This window comes from Lacerta agilis, chromosome 12, assembly GCF_009819535.1.
Source record: "Lacerta agilis isolate rLacAgi1 chromosome 12, rLacAgi1.pri, whole genome shotgun sequence".
Taxonomy (NCBI): Eukaryota; Metazoa; Chordata; class Lepidosauria; order Squamata; family Lacertidae; genus Lacerta; species Lacerta agilis.
Genome location: NC_046323.1, coordinates 18,425,269 through 18,445,740, shown reverse-complemented (window position 1 = coordinate 18,445,740; position 20,472 = coordinate 18,425,269). Strand labels below are relative to the sequence as shown.

The following is a 20,472-nucleotide window of genomic DNA, read 5'->3' as shown; positions in this document are numbered from 1 at the left end:
TCCTTTCTAACTTATTCATGTTAGACCAAATCCATTGAAATCGTGGCCACAATATTTTAGCCCCATCCATCAATTCTCTCCTTGTGTGAAAAGTTTAGTGTGTGTGCTTGATCATTCCCCCCCCCCCCCGCTTGCATCTGTTCTGTTCTAAAATATGGGATGTCTAGAACTTTTCACAGGGCTGAGCCTGACAATGTACACTGTAATCCTCTTCATGTGTTCACAAATGTAATACTGAGTTTTGTGGGATTTACTCCCATGTACTGTATATACAGGATTAACGTCATTGAAAGGTATTGTCTATCTAGATGCTCTGACCTTTCCTGGGACTTGATAGTGCAGAAAGAGGGTACTAAATACGTCTTGTGCGTCTATGTTAATTTCTAAGAAGATACAGTTAAAACAATATAGCAACACATTACTTGCACAATTTTAATGTTGCTGTTTTTGTTGTTTTGTGATTTCTGTAGTTTTTAATTTAGTTTATTATGTTTCAGGGGGTATTTACATTTTAATTCTTCTTTTCTTGTAAACCACTCTGGAGATGATTGAAGGGTGGTATAAAAATACCTACAATCAATCAATCAAGTTATAGATTCCTGATTTATAAACACAAAGCATTACTCATGGAATTAGGGCTGCACAACACTTCTAAAAGTAGTTTGCCAATTTATGCAATCTTACATCCAGTAAGGAATGTCACAAAGCCTATCCTCTTTTGCTTGGAGTTTTGCAATACATGTAGTAGGTGTTCTGTATGACCTGGATAATGACAAGGAGCTGTATCACTACCGCCTCAATGAAGCAAAGCTTTTCTACTCATGTACACAGGGTAGATATCTTTCAGCTGATCTGGGAGTTATGTGTAAGAGCACGTTCTTTACCTGCACTTTTAGTCAGCGGTCTTTAAGAAGACCATCATTTCCTGACACAATCTCCCAATTCCATGGGAAGCAAAATTCAGCAGGTGCAGCTCTTCTCTTTACTGCATGTCCACTCTGGTAAGAAGTTATACCTACATAGTTTCTATCTTTAAATGAAGCACATCTGCCAGGAAGGGTGGAAGCCTTATGGTGTAACTTAGTAAAGCTGTAGCTTTCATATTTCACATAAGGGATTTAAAAAAAAAACAAAATGGCAATTCACCATTTATCTGTCTATATTACCTCAACTGTTATGCACTACATATTGTAAGTTTTCTGTATTTTTTCTTTTAAAATTATTGTTTTATTCAACAGGTAACCATTTTATTTTATATTTTGTACTGATGATCTCTTCTGCTACAAGTGTGTGTGTGTGGAAATTAAGTAAATAAATAATATCGGTACATGCATTAAACTCCCCCAATTGTTTTCTGGAATCCCCCTAAAATTAAGGTCCAGAATCCTCCTGCTCCAAAATCTTACCCAATAAAAAAATAACATGGGGCATACCTTGACATGTTAAGTTTCTTATCCAAATTGTACCAACCCTTCCCCCACGATGCGAGATATTGTATTTATCAATTTATTTGGCGCATCTGTATCACGCTCTTCAGCCAAAAAAGGCCCCTAGAGCTGCTTACAATGGAAGTAAGGCAAGACCCCCTATCAAAGAATGTTTTTTTTAAAGGCACACAAGGGAAAAGGGACGGGGAGGGATGAGGAAAACCAAAATCAAAGCTCAAAACACCGAACAAAAACAGCTGTTCCTATTTCGACTCCCAGGAGATATGAGGCAAGGAAGGCGGTGCCTGGCAGAACTGGGCCTCCAGGAAAGCTGATGAAATGAGGCCGCCTCCAAAAAATGGCCCGTGATTGGGAAAACAAGCGCCCGGACCTGGCCAGGCCCCGCGTCGTGACGTCATCCGAAGCGAGAGAGGCCGGTTTCTCGACGCCCCTCCCACAATCTCTAGCGCGAGCCCGCCCAGAGCGCCTCCCTCCGGCAGCAACGGCCTGTCGGGGTCGCGTGACAGCGCAGAGCAGGAAGTGATACGAGGGCGGGCGCGGTGACGTGGCAAGCGGCGGCGGCGGCTGCGCAGGCGCAGGAAGTTGCGTGCTTTTGTGTTTTGGTCCAGGAGGAGGAGGTAGAGACGGAAGTTGGAGGCCGCATCCCCTCATTTCCCCCCCTCAGCAGCCTCAGCGCACCGTGAGGTACCGGAGCATCCCAAAGCCGTCATATCCCTCCCCTCACCTTACCCACCCGCAACCGGAAGAACCAGGCGCTCGCCGGCTCCACTTCAGTAACACACTCGCCGGGGGGCGGAAGTGGCGAGAAGGCCGCAGCTTCCCGTCAGGGCCAGGTAACGACTCGGGGGGCCGGCCGGGGTGCGGTATGGCCGGGTGTGGGGGTGGGGAAGAGACGGAAAAGGCCTGAACGAAACAGGCCGGGAACTCCCCCCCCCCGCGCTTTTCTTTCCTTCCTCATTTTCTCCTCGCCGCCCCTTCCTTCCGACAGTGGCGCCCCGAATCCGGCGGTGTCGTCGTCGTTTTAAGTCGGCCGGATTCTCCTTTCCACCCTCAAAATGGCGCCCCCGTTTCTCCCACTTCCTCTTATTCCCGGGCCAGCGAGTGAGGCGGGGACGGTGGGAGAGGAGAGTCGGCTGGAGGAATGAATGGGGAGGACCGCCCGGTCCGCGGAGCGACTGAAGGGTTGGATTTCGGGGTGCGGGGAGAGCGACGCAGCCATCCCGGTTAGCAAGGAGCGAAGCGAGGGAGGGAGGGAGGGAGGGAGGGAAGGCTTACGGGGCCTCTCTAGGAAAGAGTTAAAAAGCGGCGCGTTTCGCTCTGCAGAGTGGCCGGTAGGGAAAGGCAACTCCTTCCTTTCAGGTTTCCCACGCTAGTGGCGAATCAAAGTGGGGGGGGGGGGTGATGTGCAAAAGCTGTATAGGTGGAGATAGAATTAAGAAAGTAGCTTGTTTGTTTTATCTCGGTGTACGCTTTGCAGTCGTGCTAGTTTGATTATCCTGTGGTGGCAATGTGAGATCAGGGTAAGAAAAACTTGTTTTTTGTGTGTGTGTTTTTTTAAATCCAAGCAATTCCAGGTGTATCTCAGGGGAACAGTCTCCTGAACAGTTCTTAACATGTGTAGATAGTCTAGTAGGTATTAACGTTGGCTTCAACTTTTAAAGCTGCTTTAAAGAAAATTTAAGGCTCCAGCAATTTGAATGAAGCACAGGTAGTTACAATATCATCACTTCCAGTTCCTTACTATGTCATTTATGTAGCTGTCCATCAGTTATTGACTGAATTAGTGGCAAATCGTTAAATTTGAACACTTCAGGATTAATATGTGTCACCCACCTCTTTGGTTGGTTGGTTGATCAATGTTTAGGATGTAAATGTAAAGTGTAGCAATGTTTAAAACAGCTTAAGTGGAAATCCCTTTATTTTAAACTGTTTCAAATACTTTTTGCTGTTCGAATCTTTATGTAAAGATTTGTTTCTGTGCAATAAGGAGTCTGCAGCTACAATGCAATGTGTATGTGAATAGTCAGCAGACAAATGCATTAGATATCTATGTAAAAGTATTGAGTAGTTGATTGTGTGATAACTTGTTGGGCGCACACTTTGTTTTCCCATACAAACTCATTTTGTATGCACTAAAATTTACCACAAATAACAATGTGAAGCACTACTCTAGTAAACTAGTAATATACAAAGCACAGAAATTACAAAGTTACAATTTCATACCTTACCGAACAATTCCATATATTAAACAAACAACACACTTAGGCAGCATTCACATGTCCAGTAAAGACTGAATTGCTTAAAACTGACTTCTGAATAAAAATGCCTAAGATTAGGTTGCATAGCACCAACTTTTTAGTGAATTTGGATGAAAATTATTTTCATGTATCCCTCATCTCCAACTTGGGCCCCTATTTATATCTATTTTCTTACACACAGGAACCCCATTGTTTTTTGTCTCTCAATGAAATGGTATTCTTAGAGGCTCTTCCTGGTATTTTATGATGTAGTGTACTGATTGATTGATCACAGTTTGCTTATTATTTTTATGTATTTAAACTCGAAATGAGTTAGAAGTATTCAATGCTGCATTAACAAGTAAACTAATATTAAAGCTGGACATTTTGATAAGAGTTACAGCAGCTTTGCATTTTAACTACTTGCCAGATATTCCATGCAGGTGAGGCTGTGAGTTGATGGAGGAAGAATGGCCTCACTCGCTTGGTCTCCATGCTGGCCACAAAGGAAGTTAAGCCACTTCTTTGGCCAGCAGGAAAGATAGCAAGAAAGTGGAGAAGGGACAGAGAATACCATGTTCCTCCTTTACCAGCTTGTTTGGCTTCCATGAATCCTCTTCCTTCCCAGTCATCACATGTCCAGCATAGAAAGGAGGGCTGGTGGACGAGGCAGGTAGCATTATGTGTCTCCCACCACCAGGTGATTGCATTTCTAAAGTGCAAATGATTTTACTATCCTGCTTTTTACTTCTAAGAGGGGCTTGCAAAGGAGAGATGGAGTTCTCCATCATCCATCAGCCTCATGAATAAATAAGCAGATGAGTGTAAAATCTTGCAAGCTAATAACTGACAGTTGTGTTGTAATCCTGAATCATGGTAAAGTTATAAAAATATTTATCTTCCTACTGTTTATGGAGAAAGTTTGGCATTCATATGAATGCCAAACTATATCTGAAATCAGAACTAGTACATCTGTAATTCCAAATATTTTGTTTCTTTTTATGAAACATCATTGTCTTAGAAAACAAAAATTTGACATCTCATTTAGAATCTAGTTGTAATTCTGTTCCACTCTATGTGGGTGCAGGGCAAAGACTCATCATCTAAATCAAGGGTACACAACCTACGGCCCTCCAGATGTTGTTGGAATACACCTCCTATCAGCCCTGGTCACTGACTATGCTGTCTGGGGCTGATGGGAGTTGTAGTCCAGAAACATCTGAAGGGCCACAGGTTGTGCACCTTGACCTCAGTTAGGTATGGATGGCTCACTAGTAATTTCTTCTCTTTCTCCCTTCCTCTTGAACCTTACAATTCATTTCTAAATAAAGATGGCTAGCTAGGCCTGAGCAATATATTGATATATTGCCCATGACCACTCTAAGGAGCAGACCGTGATGTTGGCCACATTCAGTGGTATATCCATAGCTGTCAACTTTTCCCTTTTCTTGCGAGGAATCCTATTGGGAATAAGGGAATTTCCCTTTAAAAAAGGGAGAAGCTGACAGCTATGGGTATATCGCTGGTGAAACCACTGCTGCTCCTGAGTCCCTCTGTTAGCAGTGTCTGCTAGAGATAGTCCAGAATTCTTTCCTCCAGTGGGTGCTGCTAACAGGGACTCAGGAGTGGCAGCAGTTTCACCAGCGATATATCGCTGAGTGAAACCATCATCCCACTCTGCCCCCATACAGCGCAAGGCACCGATACAGCTTGTTCCTCCTTCTGCATCTTTAAACTGCTCGACTGAGGAGTATGCAGTTGCCCTTGCCTCAGTCAAGCAGTTAAGCATGGTTGCTGCTCCCCTCAGTGTGCAGTTAAAGGAGCCCCGATGCTCGGCCTGCTCAAGGGCTAAGGGGGAAAGTACCAGGGCTGTCTCAGCTGGGGATGGGGAACCTTCCCATTCCCCAGTGAGCTGCTCAAATAAGCTGCATTGTCCTAGACCTAGACCAAAAGCATCTGGGTGAAACCGCCTCAGCTCTCAAGGTGAGAGCTGGGGCAGTTTCACCTGGAGTCTCACAGGCAGAGGTCAATGCATCTTGTTTTTTCAACATATATCATCAAAACTGTGATGTTTGACTGGCGATACACCACAGTGTTGAAAAGCTGACATCACCCAGCCCTAAAGAGGGCAGGGGGAATCTATAACCCCCTTTAATTCCTATTTTTTTCTATAAAGAACTATAACCAGGAGCACAAAAGCTGAAGTATTAGCAATCATTGGTGGTAGTTGCAGTGTTTGCTTGTTTGTTTTCCCTCTTCTGCTCATAGGGCAGTTGGTTGTAAATCACCATTGTGTGTGTGGGGGGGTGAGGCCCAGTCACAACTGATGAAGCAGCAGGTAGTGATGGTGGTGACATTTAGCAGTTAAGATATAGTTTAATGACAGTACTGCTGGCATTGTCCTTCGGATTGTATGAACAATATATTTCTTTGGCCTTCAGATTATCAGTAATTAATTTAGATTTTCATTGAGGTAAGCAGGAATGAAGCATCAAATGAGAAAGTTGGATATGCAAGCATTTAGTAACTGAATTTGAATAATTTTGAGTGGTTGTTATCCAGTGATTTAATGAAAGTGCAGTATTTAATAACATGGTGTAATATTTTAAGATAGTTTAGGAGCAGACGGCCATCTTTTCAGGAATGTTTGGAAATGCCTCTGTAGTTGTAACAAACAAGAGAAGTTGGTGCATTCTTTTTCCTTGTTTACGTTTTGGCATTGAGTTGAAAAATAAGAAGAGCAACAGGTTTGCCCATTGTTTAATATTTATCTTGTGTACACTTTAAGACTTACATTTTTTGTTATAGGAGCTACATAAAGAAAAGTAAGCACATATACAGTACAGTGGTGCCCCGCTAGACGAATGCCTCGCTAGACGAAAAACTCGCTAGATGAAAGGCATTCGCTAGCGGAAGGCTGCCCCGCAAGACAAATTTGTCAATGGGGCTGCCTCGCAAGACGATTTTTTTTTTTCGTCTAGCGAAAACCGCTATTTGCATTGGTGCTTCGCTAGACGAAAAAATCGCTAGACGAAAATACTCGCAGAACGAATTTTTTTCGTCTAGCGAGGCATCACTGTATTATTAAAATCAGAGCATTTTAGAGATTAAAACATAAACATTTAATGAGCACATTTCTTTTAATTTATCAGGAGTTAAAATATCTAACATTTTACTTATATAGATGCAAGGAATATTGATTCTTTTTTGCAGGAAGTGTCTAAAGGACTTTTCCTATAAAAGATTGAAATGTAGTACTGAACACCTCATTTTAAATTTAATAAATAAAAGTAAATTGTCTGGTATTCAAATAGCTGCTTAGGCTCATGAAAGGAACCTGTGATAAGAAAAGCTGCTCTTCATGCTTTACAACAAACTTCCTTTGCAATTCCCTTCAGTTTTATTTGCCTTATGACGAGTAGGCAACCTAAGGCCCGGGGGCCGAATGCGGCCCAATCGCCTTCTAAATCCAGCCCGTGGACGGTCCGGGAGTCAGCGTGTTTTTACATGAGTAGAATGGGTGCTTTTATTTAAAATGCATCTCTGGGTTATTTGTGGGGCATAGGAATTCGTTCATTTTTTTTCCAAAATATAGTCCAGCCCACCACATGGTCTGAGGGACGGTGGACCGGCCCACGGCTGAAAAAGGTTGCTGACCCCTGCCTTATGACATTTGAGTTGGGGTGGTGTTTGGTCGCAAGTCGTAATAAGCTCACTAGCTGCATACTGTAATTCTTTGTATCCTGATAATGGTTTATGGCTTAAGGTGGAGCAACAACTTTATGGAAACAGAAGTTAGCAAGAAATTGTAAAATATTTAGTAAGCATTTTAAAATGCTGCAGGAATAACCAATTTGGCCAAATTAGAAAGTTTAATAGTATCGCCAGAATATGTACACACTTGGGACGTTGGGGGAACTTGGGACAAAGGTTTCCATCCACTGGGAATGCTACTTTTATGTGGTGTTCTGACTTGTTATATGTATGTTGTATGTAAGCTAAGACAGTGATCAGGCAAAGGGCAGAAGGTAGTAATAGGATTCAAGCTTGTTATATTACTTGAAATCAAAACATGAACCTTGATTTGTGTCAATAATGTATGACAGGTGTGTGTGTGCCAGGCGCATTTTGCATCTGGCTATCAGCCACTTGTGACCAAGTGAAGATGCCCGGGTGCCAGGATGGTGGTGCCTGAACACTCCACTATCTGGAGGTGCATGCCTGGGGATCCTTGGATCTTGTTAGTTTTCACACACTAGCAACAGATCCTGTAGAATTCTGTCCATTATATTTTATCTGCACAATCAGAATGAATTTCAGGAACCAACAAGTTGTATTGAAAAATACAGCTTTGTAGCTGTCTGGCCCCAGATTAGCAACTAGGCATTCCATTTTGGCATCTGTAAACCTGTTTAAGGAGCCATTTGGTGCCTATCATATATATCTGAGTTTCTGACACTGGACTGTGTGCAGATGATGAATCATGGGGTAATGTACTCTCAGCAACTTTACATCAAGAGGGTTGACTGGAATTATTTTTAAGGACAGTTTCATGTAAAACATGCCACAGTGGTCAATCCTCATGGTTATAAAGGCATCGCTTATTACATTGTTATTTCACCTTATCAGAACTTCAGGCGGCATACAGGGTTGCCATTCTCAGCCCTTGTTTCTTTAAACTTATTCAATGTAAGTTTATGGTTGAGTGGAGGCTGAATCTGGGTTTTCTTGGTACTAGTCCAACACTCTACCCACTACACCAAACTAGTGACCTATGAATGATGATTGTTGACCTAATCCATATCTTAGAGATGTTCACAGCCATTCACCAGGCACATTGTGTAAAAGTATGTTTCTGCAGTCTGGACTTTGTGATTCAGTGATGGCTCCAAGAGCACCCACAGCTGAGAATCTATATAACTAGAAGGACTGAATACTATCAATTATTATTTTTACCCCTCAAGTTGCAGTATTTGCTGATCATTGCTCCTTCCAAGTGTAAGCTTGTTTTGCGCATTTTGAAAGTAGGAATGAATAAGGCAACACAAACTTTTAGGTGTAAGACTTAAAGCAGTCTTAATTGAAATCCATACACACAAGCAAGATATCTTTATTTATCGAATTTATATACCGCCATATACCATAGGTTTTTAAAGCCCTATTTCCATTGTTGCAGTACTCACTTGTCAAACAGTAAACTCTGAGCTCGTAAAATTATTATCTGTATTAGTATAGAAATTTGTAGTATGGTCTAGAGATCCAGATAGAAAACAGCTAAGCTATTCATGTTTTTAGTGGGAAACTTCTATGTTGGCTCTGAATAGATGTTTCTCAGGTGAGCTGGGTTTTGCTAACCTGCTTGACAAGGATGAAGCTATATAAAGGAAAATGTTGTTTGAGGTTGAGGAAACCATTTCATTCTTCCGTAGTTACAAGTAGCCATTACGATAAGTGGAGAAGCAACCAGAGTCTTGTTACACCCATCCTTTCGGTATAGTATCAGTTTCATTTTGTCCAGGATATAGAAAGGTGGCACTGAGCTGAGTAAGGCCTGATTAATGCAGAACAGGATGTGAAATAGTTGACGATCCAGTGGAATAATTCTGAGGAAATTCTTAAGCAGTCAGACAGGATTTATATGCAGTGTTTATGTTGACTCTGGAATATTTCCCACTGCATTAAATGTTTAAATGGTAAGTGTCCTTCCAGCATTTACCGCCAGAAGCTGTGGGAGACATGAGCAGTCCCATGAGGAAACTCTGTTCTGTAAAGGACTTAACATCAGGTTACTTAGGCACTTGTATCCCAAGATTATTTCCTAAGGGACCTGCTGTGGTTCAGAGGTTCAGCATCAGAGTGGCAGTTAGAAGATTTGAGAACTAGGGGAATGCACATTGTACTGTAGCACTTTTTCGACAGCAGTTTGTATACCCAGCAACAGAGAAAAGTTGTGAGAGACCAAAGCAGCAGTCCTGTGAGGAAGCCCTGGCCTATGTGAGACTTAATACAGTGGTACCTCGGGTTACATACGCTTCAGGTTACATACTCCGCTAACCCAGAAATAACGCTTCAGGTTAAGAACTTTGCTTCAGGATAAGAACAGACACCGGGAGGTCCCATTAGCTAAAGTGGTGCTTCAGGTTAAGAACAGTTTCAGGTTAAGAACGGACCTCCGGAACAAATTAAGTACGTAACCAGAGGTACCACTGTATCCAACTACTGTACTCTTAATCAGTAATTTCTAGGAGATTCAGCTACAGAGTGACAATTGGAATATGTAAGAACTAGAGATAAAGCCATATACAGTACACTTTTGCCTTGCCCTAAAAAGTATTGCCTTTTTAAAGCATTTTAAATATACTGTAAACCACTTCAGCAAGTTCAGTTGGTAGGCAGCATTGTAAGTACAATGAATGGGCCTTCCATCCTCGCAAGTATTTGGTCACAAATATTTGTGTGTGTTTTAAAAGGTAACTGATGATGATGATCCAGGACCCAGAGCATACCACGGTCCACATGAAAATGGTAGTGAATATTAGCTGGGTTTAGGCAAAGACGATAACCTTGTTGGCACCACAGAACAAGGTTGCAATGGTTGCTGTTTTCAAATTTGGCAGACATGTTAAATGTGACCTTGCATCTTGTTTGCAGTGGTATAGTATCATAAAGAAATCTTTTGTAGGTAGGGGTGTAATTAGAATGACTAGCTGGCTCTACCTCATTTTTTATGTTCTTGCTGCCCTCCACATGTTGGAGGACAAGTGTCTGTGGCAGACATTCTGTTGTACGTGTGGAGACGTGCTATACAAGTTAGAATCCTGATCTGGATTGTGTTGTGACTGTTATGCAGGGTTACTTTGCTGATGTGACATATAGAATGTTTGTCATCACACAAATGTGGCAGCCCCACACACTTCAGGAAATGCCACCTAACATTCATGGGCGATTTTTTTCAAGGGTGAAGAATTCTCACTTGGAAGGGGCAACTATTTCTACTCCCTCCTAGCATGTTTGTGGAAGCACTTTGAAACTGATCATCTGGATTTTGAACAAACGCTTGTTGAAACTGTTGTCGTTCTGTGAATATATTGCAGAAACAATTTATATATTTGTTCACACAGTATTTAAAATCGCAGACTGCATTAAAACAATAAGGATTTGAATTTGATACTGTTTCTTAGATCAACAAATGGGGATTATTCTTGTGAATTATCTTTTTTAAAGTTGGGGCATGCATGAGAATTGGTAACCAGAGGGTAGACAATGACAGATGAGTTAGGGGAGAAAGTGGGTATTTCTGTAAAAGTTGCTAGGTAGAGCAGGTAGAATTCAGTTGGAGTTATTGTAGCAGACAAACTGGAAACCTGTACTAACACGCAGGGGGTGGAGGGAATGTGATTAGTGAAAGACTTGCTATTCCTCTGCTTACTCAAGTATTTCGCCAAATGTCTCTAACAGGGTTATTGGTTAGTACACACAAACCCAGCAGTTGCTGTGTCTGCAATCTGTGATAAAGCAGGCTTGTTGCAGCAACTGATAAGTTCCTGTGCAAACCAGCTCTGTTGGATCAACTTGCAAAGATAAATGGTGTGGCATAGTAATTAAGGTTGAGCCACATTTGGGCCAAAGGAGAGGGGAATTAACAGATCATCCACCACCCTCTCCCCCCCTTAACATTCTTGGTCCTCCCATAAACCAAGTACATTGCCTTAGAATACCACTTGTAGAGGGCCGAGTTATTGAAGTTCATGGTCAGTTGACTTCAGCCTGTCAAAAGATGAGAGACTCCCAGACCAACCTACCCAACTCTTTATCTCCTTATTCTACCCAATTCCTAACACATACACATCAGCCTCAGTTGTTGAGCAAGCTGAAATGGTCAGTGCTATAACATGTGCGTTAGAGAAAGACTTCATAGCTAATTTGTATATTCCAGTCCCAGTGACAATAGAGCCCATGGAGTCCAGCAGATAGGCATCACTGCTATCCACAGAGACAGTCAAGGTCTGCATTAGTGTGCCTAAAACTATTTTTAATGTGAATAAAATAGTTAACGGGTCACAAGAGCTTCCTTAGTTATGAGGTTGTTAGTTGGCACATTAGGTATGGTTATATGATGAACCTTAATTCCATCTACATGAGGTATACAATGTCTAGCATAATTGAGCTAATCTATCTATGCTTGGGGGGGGGAATCATTCTCTTCTGAGGACTGCTAAAATTTAACTTTCAATTTATGAATTGTTGTGAACATGAACAGAGTAGATGCATACCTAATTTGGATGGATCTATCTTACTGCCTAACAAATGTGCCCAACAATTTTATTGCCTAACAACATCAAAAATGTGATCACTAATTTCTGAATATTGTTTTGTGAAACAGGTTATTTGAGTTGAAGGCGCATCAAGGTTCACATCCTGGAATCGTCTTTTTAAGAATCTGAAACAAGGGACTCCTTTCTAGTTTGGACATGGCCAACCGAGGAGCAACTAGACCCAATGGGCCTAATGCTGGAAATAAAATATGTCAATTCAAGTTAGTTCTTCTGGGAGAATCTGCAGTTGGCAAATCAAGTCTGGTGCTTCGTTTTGTAAAAGGCCAGTTTCATGAGTTTCAAGAGAGTACGATTGGAGGTGAGAAAATGTTGTGCATCTATGTATATTATTGTATTGGCAGTTGTTACTGCTGTCAATCCAAAATTCAAATTTCATTGGACAATACCAAACATTGCACAAGCAAACTTCCCCTTCTCTTCTCTCTCCTCCCTTGCTGTAATCCTCTCCATCCCACCAAATTTGCTCTGGAAGGCCATCCAAAGCAAGGATGGCCTTCCAGAGCAAAGGTGGGGGACATTCCATCAAATATTTTTTCTTTTTTTTTTCTTTTGGCAGGCGGACCTGTTGTATTTTATTCAGTGGTTTAATTATTTGAATTTGTCCCATATTTTTCTTATGTTGTGAATATTGCGTATTCTTGATTTTTTCTGTTGATTGAAAGATAATTTTTAATTTTTATTTAAGCTTCTGCTGTAACAGGTTTGTGCAAGCTTGAATTGTGTAGAAATCAAGGTGTACACATACAGTACTCTTCCCCATTGTGATGCCCCCTAGTGTATCCTGGCTGTGAGTTGAAGACATATGGAGGGCGCCAGGTTGATGAAGCCAATCTACAGCTGACAACAGATACTTGTATTAAAGTTTTTGAAAGACAGGTGTAAATGGGTTTAATAGCTCACTCATAGATAGTAAGATAGGAAACTTCCTAGTAAAGTGTGAGGTGGTGTATTGTGTGCAGAATGTATGATTGTGCTTTCATTTAAAAGGAGTTGCCTCCTTCATTGAGGAACTACAGCTCCTGCATAAAGATCTGGGCTAGTTGTGGCATGGGTGTAGGAGCTCATAGCTACTTTAAATTGTATTCAGCTTCTTTAAAACTAGTAAAAAAGGTAAAGGACCCCTGGATGGTTGAGTCCAGTCAAAGGTGTCTTAAGGGGTGTGGCACTCACTTTGCTTCAGGTCGAGGGAGCCGGCATTGGTCTGTTGGTATGCTGTTGATGTTCCTGAAAACAGCTGTAAGTGAAGTCCTGTTGTGCCAACCACTATATAACGCCAAGGTCACAGGTTCAATCCCCATATGAAGCAGCTGCATATTCCTGCATTGCTAGATGATCCTTGGGGGTCCCTTCTAACTCTACAGTTCTATGATTCTACGATATACAACAGCATTTGTGAGGTAATTGTGCCTAACTCGTACTTCCCAAGATATATAAACTCTGCCAGAAGGGTTTGTCTGATTCAAGAACCCATCATACCTCAGAATTAGGGCTTGTATGTTGTATATGTGACCAGGCTTTCCTGATTAGAGCACCTGTAGCATCCTACCTAATTGTTTTTTCTTGGCTTTGTTTTTTGCAGTCTTCAGATGACTAGACCATGTGAAAAATGAACATAAGATTTTAGTTGCAGTTCCTTTGTTTTCAGCTTTGTATTCTCGTTATGAAAAAGCACACCTAGACATTCTGTTGTTGTGCCCATGACCATCTAGGTGCTGTTCAGCTCCTAGCTTTCATATCTCAGTTTCTAACACTGCTCCAGGTGTTGTTAGACCCCAATAACATTTGGAGATCCACAGTTTTGCATACCTGTTTTCCCCTGCTGCTCCTTCCTCCCTGCAGCCCACAATGTCCCCTTCAAATCTGTTCCCGCAGATCCTGAGCTGATTTGGAGTGGCACTGGGGGCTGTAGGGGGGCCCATTGCGGGTGGGAATCTGTGGCTCTCATGATTTTGCTGCCTCTATCCCTCACCATTGCTCGTATATGCTGCAGTTGATGGGAGTTGGGAGTCAACATCTGAATTCCACACACTATATTTAGCTCCTGGCCAAAAAAAAAAAAAAAGAACTACATATGAAAACATTTCTTTTGTTTTCTACTGCGATGTGGGATTGTGATTTATTGTATGTTGTACACTTCAGATGTTTTTTAGCGTTAAGTGGTTTCCAGATAAAATAAAAAGTAATGAGTATACGTAGAGTCATAAAGCCTATTGCTTTCTTTTCTCTTCAGCTGCTTTTCTAACACAGACCGTATGTCTTGATGACACAACAGTAAAATTTGAGATTTGGGACACAGCTGGTCAAGAACGATATCACAGTTTGGCACCAATGTATTACAGAGGAGCTCAGGCAGCTATAGTTGTATATGATATTACCAATGAGGTAATGTGTGAACTAAACTGAATGAATCTGATCACTTTTTAGTGTTGCATTTGTTATTGAGGTATTCGTGAATTGTTTTTAAAAAGGCAAAATTCTTAATAGTTCTGTTTTTATGTTTTAAGTTCAATTTATGGCCAGGTTCTGGCTGATTTGTTTTTGTTTGTTTGTTTTGGAATAACTATTTTTGGTATACCTTTCATAATGTAGGTTCATTCTTTAGCAGAGTTTCATGGATTATTTTAAAACTCGTATTTTATTTTAAATTTGTTGAATCCTGTTTTGATTTTGTATAAAGTAAAAAATAATAATTTAAAGGCTGCATTATGAAGCCTTATCTAAATATTAATCTTTAGTCATCTGCAAAATTCAATTGATGCAAATTGATTCCTCCCCAAATAAATATAAGTAAAATTTAGGGGTTTGCTATTTAAAATTGTTGTAACAAAAGGGGTATGGAGAGAAGGGATAATATTACAATGTGCTTTTGGGTAATGAGCGCCCATCATTGCTCTTTTTCTAAATTCTGATTGTGGTATAAACCAATGGAGGTGAAAAAGAATAAATGAGCTTTTTTTCCCTTTAAATGATTGACAGGAATCGTTTGCAAGAGCCAAAAATTGGGTAAAAGAACTCCAGAGGCAAGCAAGCCCTAACATTGTAATAGCTTTAGCAGGAAATAAAGCTGATTTAGCTAACAAAAGGGCTGTAGATTTTCAGGTAAGTTATATTTCTTATATTTGATCAGAAGTTCTGGTTTTGTTGGAATATTATACAGAACTTTAAAGCACCCTCAGTTATGCTGTTGTTTTGCTGCAGATCTTTGGCAGAACTGACCTTTTATTTTGTTAACTTGTGTTGTTCCTACTACGCTTGCTTTGGAAGCCACACGCACAAACAAAATAAAACCTGGGAATGCAAGTGGTTTAGAAAGCAAGCTGTTTTAAGGATTTATTTTACCAGATAATCTGTGTGTATGTTACAAGTAGAATGGGCAGTTCACCCACTGCCTTGACCAGCATATTCTTACTTCCTGCAAACATCTTCAATAAAATTGAGCTTTTTGGTGAAGTCGAGCAGCACAACCTACTTTCTCACATAAATCACTATATGATGCTGTAGGCAGATCTGAAGAGTATAGTGTTCTCCTGTGAAGCTACTAGAAGGGATGGCAGTAAATAAGTTTGCAGTAAGGGTAAGTTGAACATTTTGTTTGTATGAGGGTCTGGAGTTAAGGCTCCACTCATTCATGAAGCAGATCGTGGGCCTGTTTAAACCTCACAGTCTGCCTAACAAGGTTATTGAATGTATGAAAAGGGGGGGAAATAGCCGCGTGTTAACTTTTGAACGCAATATGTTTAGTGAAAAACAATATTGGTTGTGTCTGATACTGCAACCCCACTGCATACACTGGAAATGCCAGGGATTGAATCTGGGACCTTGTGCATACAAAGCAGATACTCTACTACTGAGCATTATTCTGAAAAATTTCAAGCAGTAAAAACCTGGAAGATGTCCCTGCACACACAGTAGTTATGGGAGGTGCACATCATTCTTTCATTCCCTATGTAAGCATTTATATGGCACCTTATATTAACTGCTTTAAAGGAAGGGTGGACAATTGCATATTACTGAGAGAAGCATCAACATTAGATTGAGATATGCAAGTTTGCTGCTAATTTGAATACATGCAAAATATATTCATGAAGTTAGCAAATAACAAATTTGCTAGTGGTCAAGTTGTGTGTGTTCTACAATATTCTTTCCTAAAATTGGCAATATGAACCTTCAGTGTTTTGTCAAATATTTATATGTTGAGAATAGTTAGTTTGACTTTAGACTTGTCTCTCTGGACAATGTTACTGCTAGCGTTCAGTCTCCTTTCCAAACCTGTATCTGTAGCCACAAATGTTAGAAACATGACTTTAAGACACAAGTAGCGACTGCTCCAGGCTTACGTGTCTTTGGAGCTAAAGATATTCATGGATGGTGTGTTATTCAGCATAAGCTGGTTTTTCTTCCATTGTGTTTTAGTGAAGGCCCACTTAACTCTGTAGAGTGCATTTCTTTTAAGATGCATTCTGAGCCAGAAAGATAACTAATTTACCGTATTTTCTGGCGTATAAGACAACTGGGTATATAAGATGACCCCCAACTTTTCCAGTTAAAATATAGAGTTTGAGATATACTCGACCGCAGATTCTCCACCCGGTGTATGACAACCCCCAACTTTTGAGAAGATTTTCCTGGATTAAAAAGTAGTCTTATACGCCAGAATATACAGTATCTAAAGGTACTTCTTTCTTTGGAGGGTTGGAGGCAGGAAGTAGAGGATCCTGAAGTCCTGTTGTGCAAGTTGGATGTTTTCCGATACAGGCAGCACTGTAATGATGTCTGTGTCTTCTAAAGTTGCTGTGATCATAACATGCCTTTTCCATAATAAAAATAGTAGTGTGGGGAGACTTTGCATTCATAAAAAGCTTGTTTTCTGCTCCTATTTTAAGATTTCTGAATAACTGATACTGATCTTACTGCATAGTCCTATAGCTGTAGTTTCCAGCATTAAGATGATGAGCTTTTCTGGGTTCTGGAAAGGTTACATTTCAGTGGGTTTTTTTAAAAGTTTTACTCATATTTTTCATTCCCACAATTGCTGCACACTTTCATACTCACCTATCATTTTTATTACACCAGAATTGTTTAGATTTGTGATTTGCAGTATTTTTGTATTGGTACAGATTTGTGCAGTAGCCTTTTCAAACTCTAAAGACTGATTTATTTATTTTTTGAGGGGGCGTGGAAAAGAGCTCATCAAACTTGACATGGTGACATTTAGCCTTTGAAAAGGAACAGTAGATTCTAAGCTGGCAGTAAAAAAAAATGCTGTATATAGTCCACAACTATATGAAGAAATAATGAACTGGTATGCTTAATTTACAGGAAGCACAGTCTTATGCGGATGACAACAGTTTATTGTTCATGGAGACGTCAGCTAAAACATCAATGAATGTAAATGAAATATTCATGGCAATTGGTAAGTAAAGCTTTAATGGAAGGTACATTTTAAAACATATTTGTATGTGCTTCATTGAAGAGTGTGGGACTTAATAGCATTCACCAAACAAGTTATCTGAAAGTAGTGCTTAATGGACCCATTGTTTCTGAGCACTGATTTGCCATTCTAAATCATACATTGTTTGACCTTTTACAATGAACAAACAAGATAAATGGCAATGTTGAGCAAAATTAGAATATTGTGAATGAACGTACAAATCTAACAAGCTTTATTTAGTAATGCCAGGGGAATGCAGAATATTGAAAAGAAATGTAGATTTAAGAACCTCAGAGTTATGACATGACTGGTTTTCAGTCCCCAATTCTTTTGAGTCTACCAGAAAACAGTACATGTTGTATTATCTACAGAATGAAGTATATGTTGTCAGCTTGTGAGTATTTTACTAAACTGTGGCTTAAATCCCAAATGCCCCTTGAATGTGGAAGGCATTTCTGCTTTTGCATTTGAGGTGGAAGGTTGCTGATTTCCCCTTATATGGTTGCAGGCTACATTGTATGCACATTTTGTGGGTTTTCCAAACCCTCATTAGTGGCTTTTTATAGAGCATATAGGGCAGCTGTGGAAAGTGGGGTGGGAAAGCCTGTTGCCTGTGGAGACCACCACACATTTTTCATTAAATACAGGTAAACTCTGAACTTCTTTATTGGGACACTGTGTTTGCTCACATTTGATTTAAACAGAACCAAAACTCACATTGTCCACATGTTGCAGGATAACTTCTCCATACTTGTGTGATAAGCGAAGAGTACAGTGTTTTTCCTCTGCTAATTGGAGCTAGTGAAATAAAGAGTCACATAAATAATGGCTTCCATTTTATGCTGCCCTCATTTTATTTTATTCCTTCGAGTAGGCAGTGGTTAAAAAAAGCATTTCCTTAATTTCCCCTATTCTGTGAGCAATTTGTATGAAAATAGCAAGCATCGGAGAAGTGCCCATAGGTTAAAAAAAAAAAAAACCCACCACATTTCAGAAGAGCGGAGTAGTTTTTATGCTAGGTATCTGAAAAGTTGATTTAGGGTGGGTGGGATGGAAGCATGCTTCTCTGTGGTTTCTGTGGGCAGCAATTCATTTTAGTATGAAAAATGGTGTATCACTGGTGCCCCTTGGAGAGTAACCAGCAAGATAGGTGCAGGAACTATAGTTAGGATAGATTGATTTGGGGGGGCAGGGGAAGAGAGACGTTAAGCTTGTGTTCTGGTCAATAGGCACCAAAATTCACAGAAACTATTAAGTGCAAAGCTGATTTGACATGAATATGGGCATGTGGCGCAGAGGCAGAAGGACTTGAATATCTAGAATTTTCTAAGCAAGTACCATTGCAGAACTAGCAAAAGAGTACAGAACAGACAAGAACAAAATTGTATATTGCTTCAGCATCTCTTCCTCAAAAGGCTTGGTAAATTTATTCCCTCTTATTAGAAGCTCCCCTGTCAGCCACAAAAGAACTCTCCCAACCCTGATGTTTTCCTTACATGGCAAGGTTTGGGAGAAATGGATTGTGTTCGGTAGGATTTCTCCTTCACCCTTATGCTCCCAAAATCTGCACTAGAGGGTCCCCAAGATTTTGAGGCCGAAAGGGAAATGAAAGGGGAAAGTTCCATTGTACAACTAGAACAGCAGGTTTGTCACCCTGTGTTTATTTGCAGACACACTGGAGTTTTTTAAGGTCCAAATGACTTTGGACGTCCCTGATTTTGTTTGGGGTGATTCAGAGCAGTCTCACTTTGGTGCCGTGAAGAAGTGTGCATGCACATGAAAGCTCATACCAAGAACAAACTTAGTTGGTCTCTAAGGTGCTACTGGAAATATTTTTTTATTTTGTTTTGACTATGGCAGACCAACACGGCTACCCACCTGTATTTGGTGCAGTGAGTCACATACCTCTCCAAATTGGCCTGATTTTACTTAGGATCCCGTGCATACCCTTATGTGTTTTTATACAATTGTCATTTATTAGATGCGAATGTGTGTAGGAAATGCTTACAAAAAAGTTTTAATGCTAGTTTTTAAAAATTACCTTTCCTTGCAGCTAAAAAGTTGCCGAAGAATGAACAACAGAATGCAGGGGCCAACTCTGTCAGAGGAAGAGGAGTAGATCTTACTGAACCAACACAACCAACTAAGAGTCAATGCTGTAGTAACTAAACCTTCAGCTGCTTTAAACTGTCTTGAATATTCTTCTGCTTCCTAACTTGTTAATAACGAAGGATTTGGAGTGTTTAACCTGGCCCAATACAGCTTCCAAAATCGAAGAGACTTACGAAATAATCATTCTGTATTAGAAACGACTTTGTCCTAATTTTTAATAACATGCATGTATCACTGGCTGTTACGTTTCAGCAAAAGAGGGGGGAAATGGAAGCTGGATAGACTTGCTTCAGTTGAAAGGTTTATAAACTGTATCACATGTCATTAGGGATAGAGACTGAACTACTCCATGGGTCTGCAGCTAACTGGTTAGTTCCTCAAGCTTTGGATATTGGTTACTGTTAGTGAAATAGAATTGGGATTCTCCCTTTGTGGTATGGGGGAATAACCCTAACTATAACACACCTTCTAAAGATCCTATAAGCTTATTCACAGTATTTATGCAAAATGTTGTTTATGTGGGTATCTACCATTTAAATATACATTCCACATTTCCATAATGTAACTGCAAAATATGTGCAGCATTAACAATTTTATGGATCCTGTGCTTGCAGAACAATTGGTTTTTAGTTGTTCCACTATATGTAAATGTGTCAACCCAGTTTAAAGTAAAAATCAAGTTTAATTCAATTTTTTTCCTGTTTATAAAATGGCACAGCTAATGAATTCAACATCTAATGCAAAATTTCCCTCATCATAAACTATTGAGACATGTCCAACAAAAACTAGATATCGTGATTTTGGTTTTAATCACTGTTGACCATAACACAATTATCTTTCCCCTAAGAATAAAATCAGTCAGTGCACTAACAATTATGTACATTCAACTTGATTTTAAATTGGGATAT

General features: G+C 40.3%; 1 protein-coding gene across 2 annotated transcripts; it reads left to right on the top strand.

The window, feature by feature from the left end:
• Nucleotides 1-1,998: 1,998 nt before the first annotated feature.
• Nucleotides 1,999-20,328, top strand: RAB5A (RAB5A, member RAS oncogene family). 2 transcript variants are annotated; one of them, XM_033164986.1, is made up of 6 exons: nt 1,999-2,281; nt 12,069-12,319; nt 14,252-14,403; nt 14,998-15,120; nt 17,341-17,434; nt 19,506-20,328. In XM_033164986.1, the coding sequence occupies exons 2-6, from the start codon at nt 12,157-12,159 to the stop codon at nt 19,619-19,621; spliced, it is 648 nt and encodes a 215-aa protein (XP_033020877.1). In that variant the 5' UTR covers nt 1,999-2,281; nt 12,069-12,156; the 3' UTR covers nt 19,622-20,328. The 2 variants fall into 2 exon arrangements, with proteins under 2 accessions (XP_033020877.1, XP_033020878.1); XM_033164987.1 differs by lacking the exon at nt 1,999-2,281 and adding an exon at nt 2,885-2,968.
• Nucleotides 20,329-20,472: the final 144 nt, after the last annotated feature.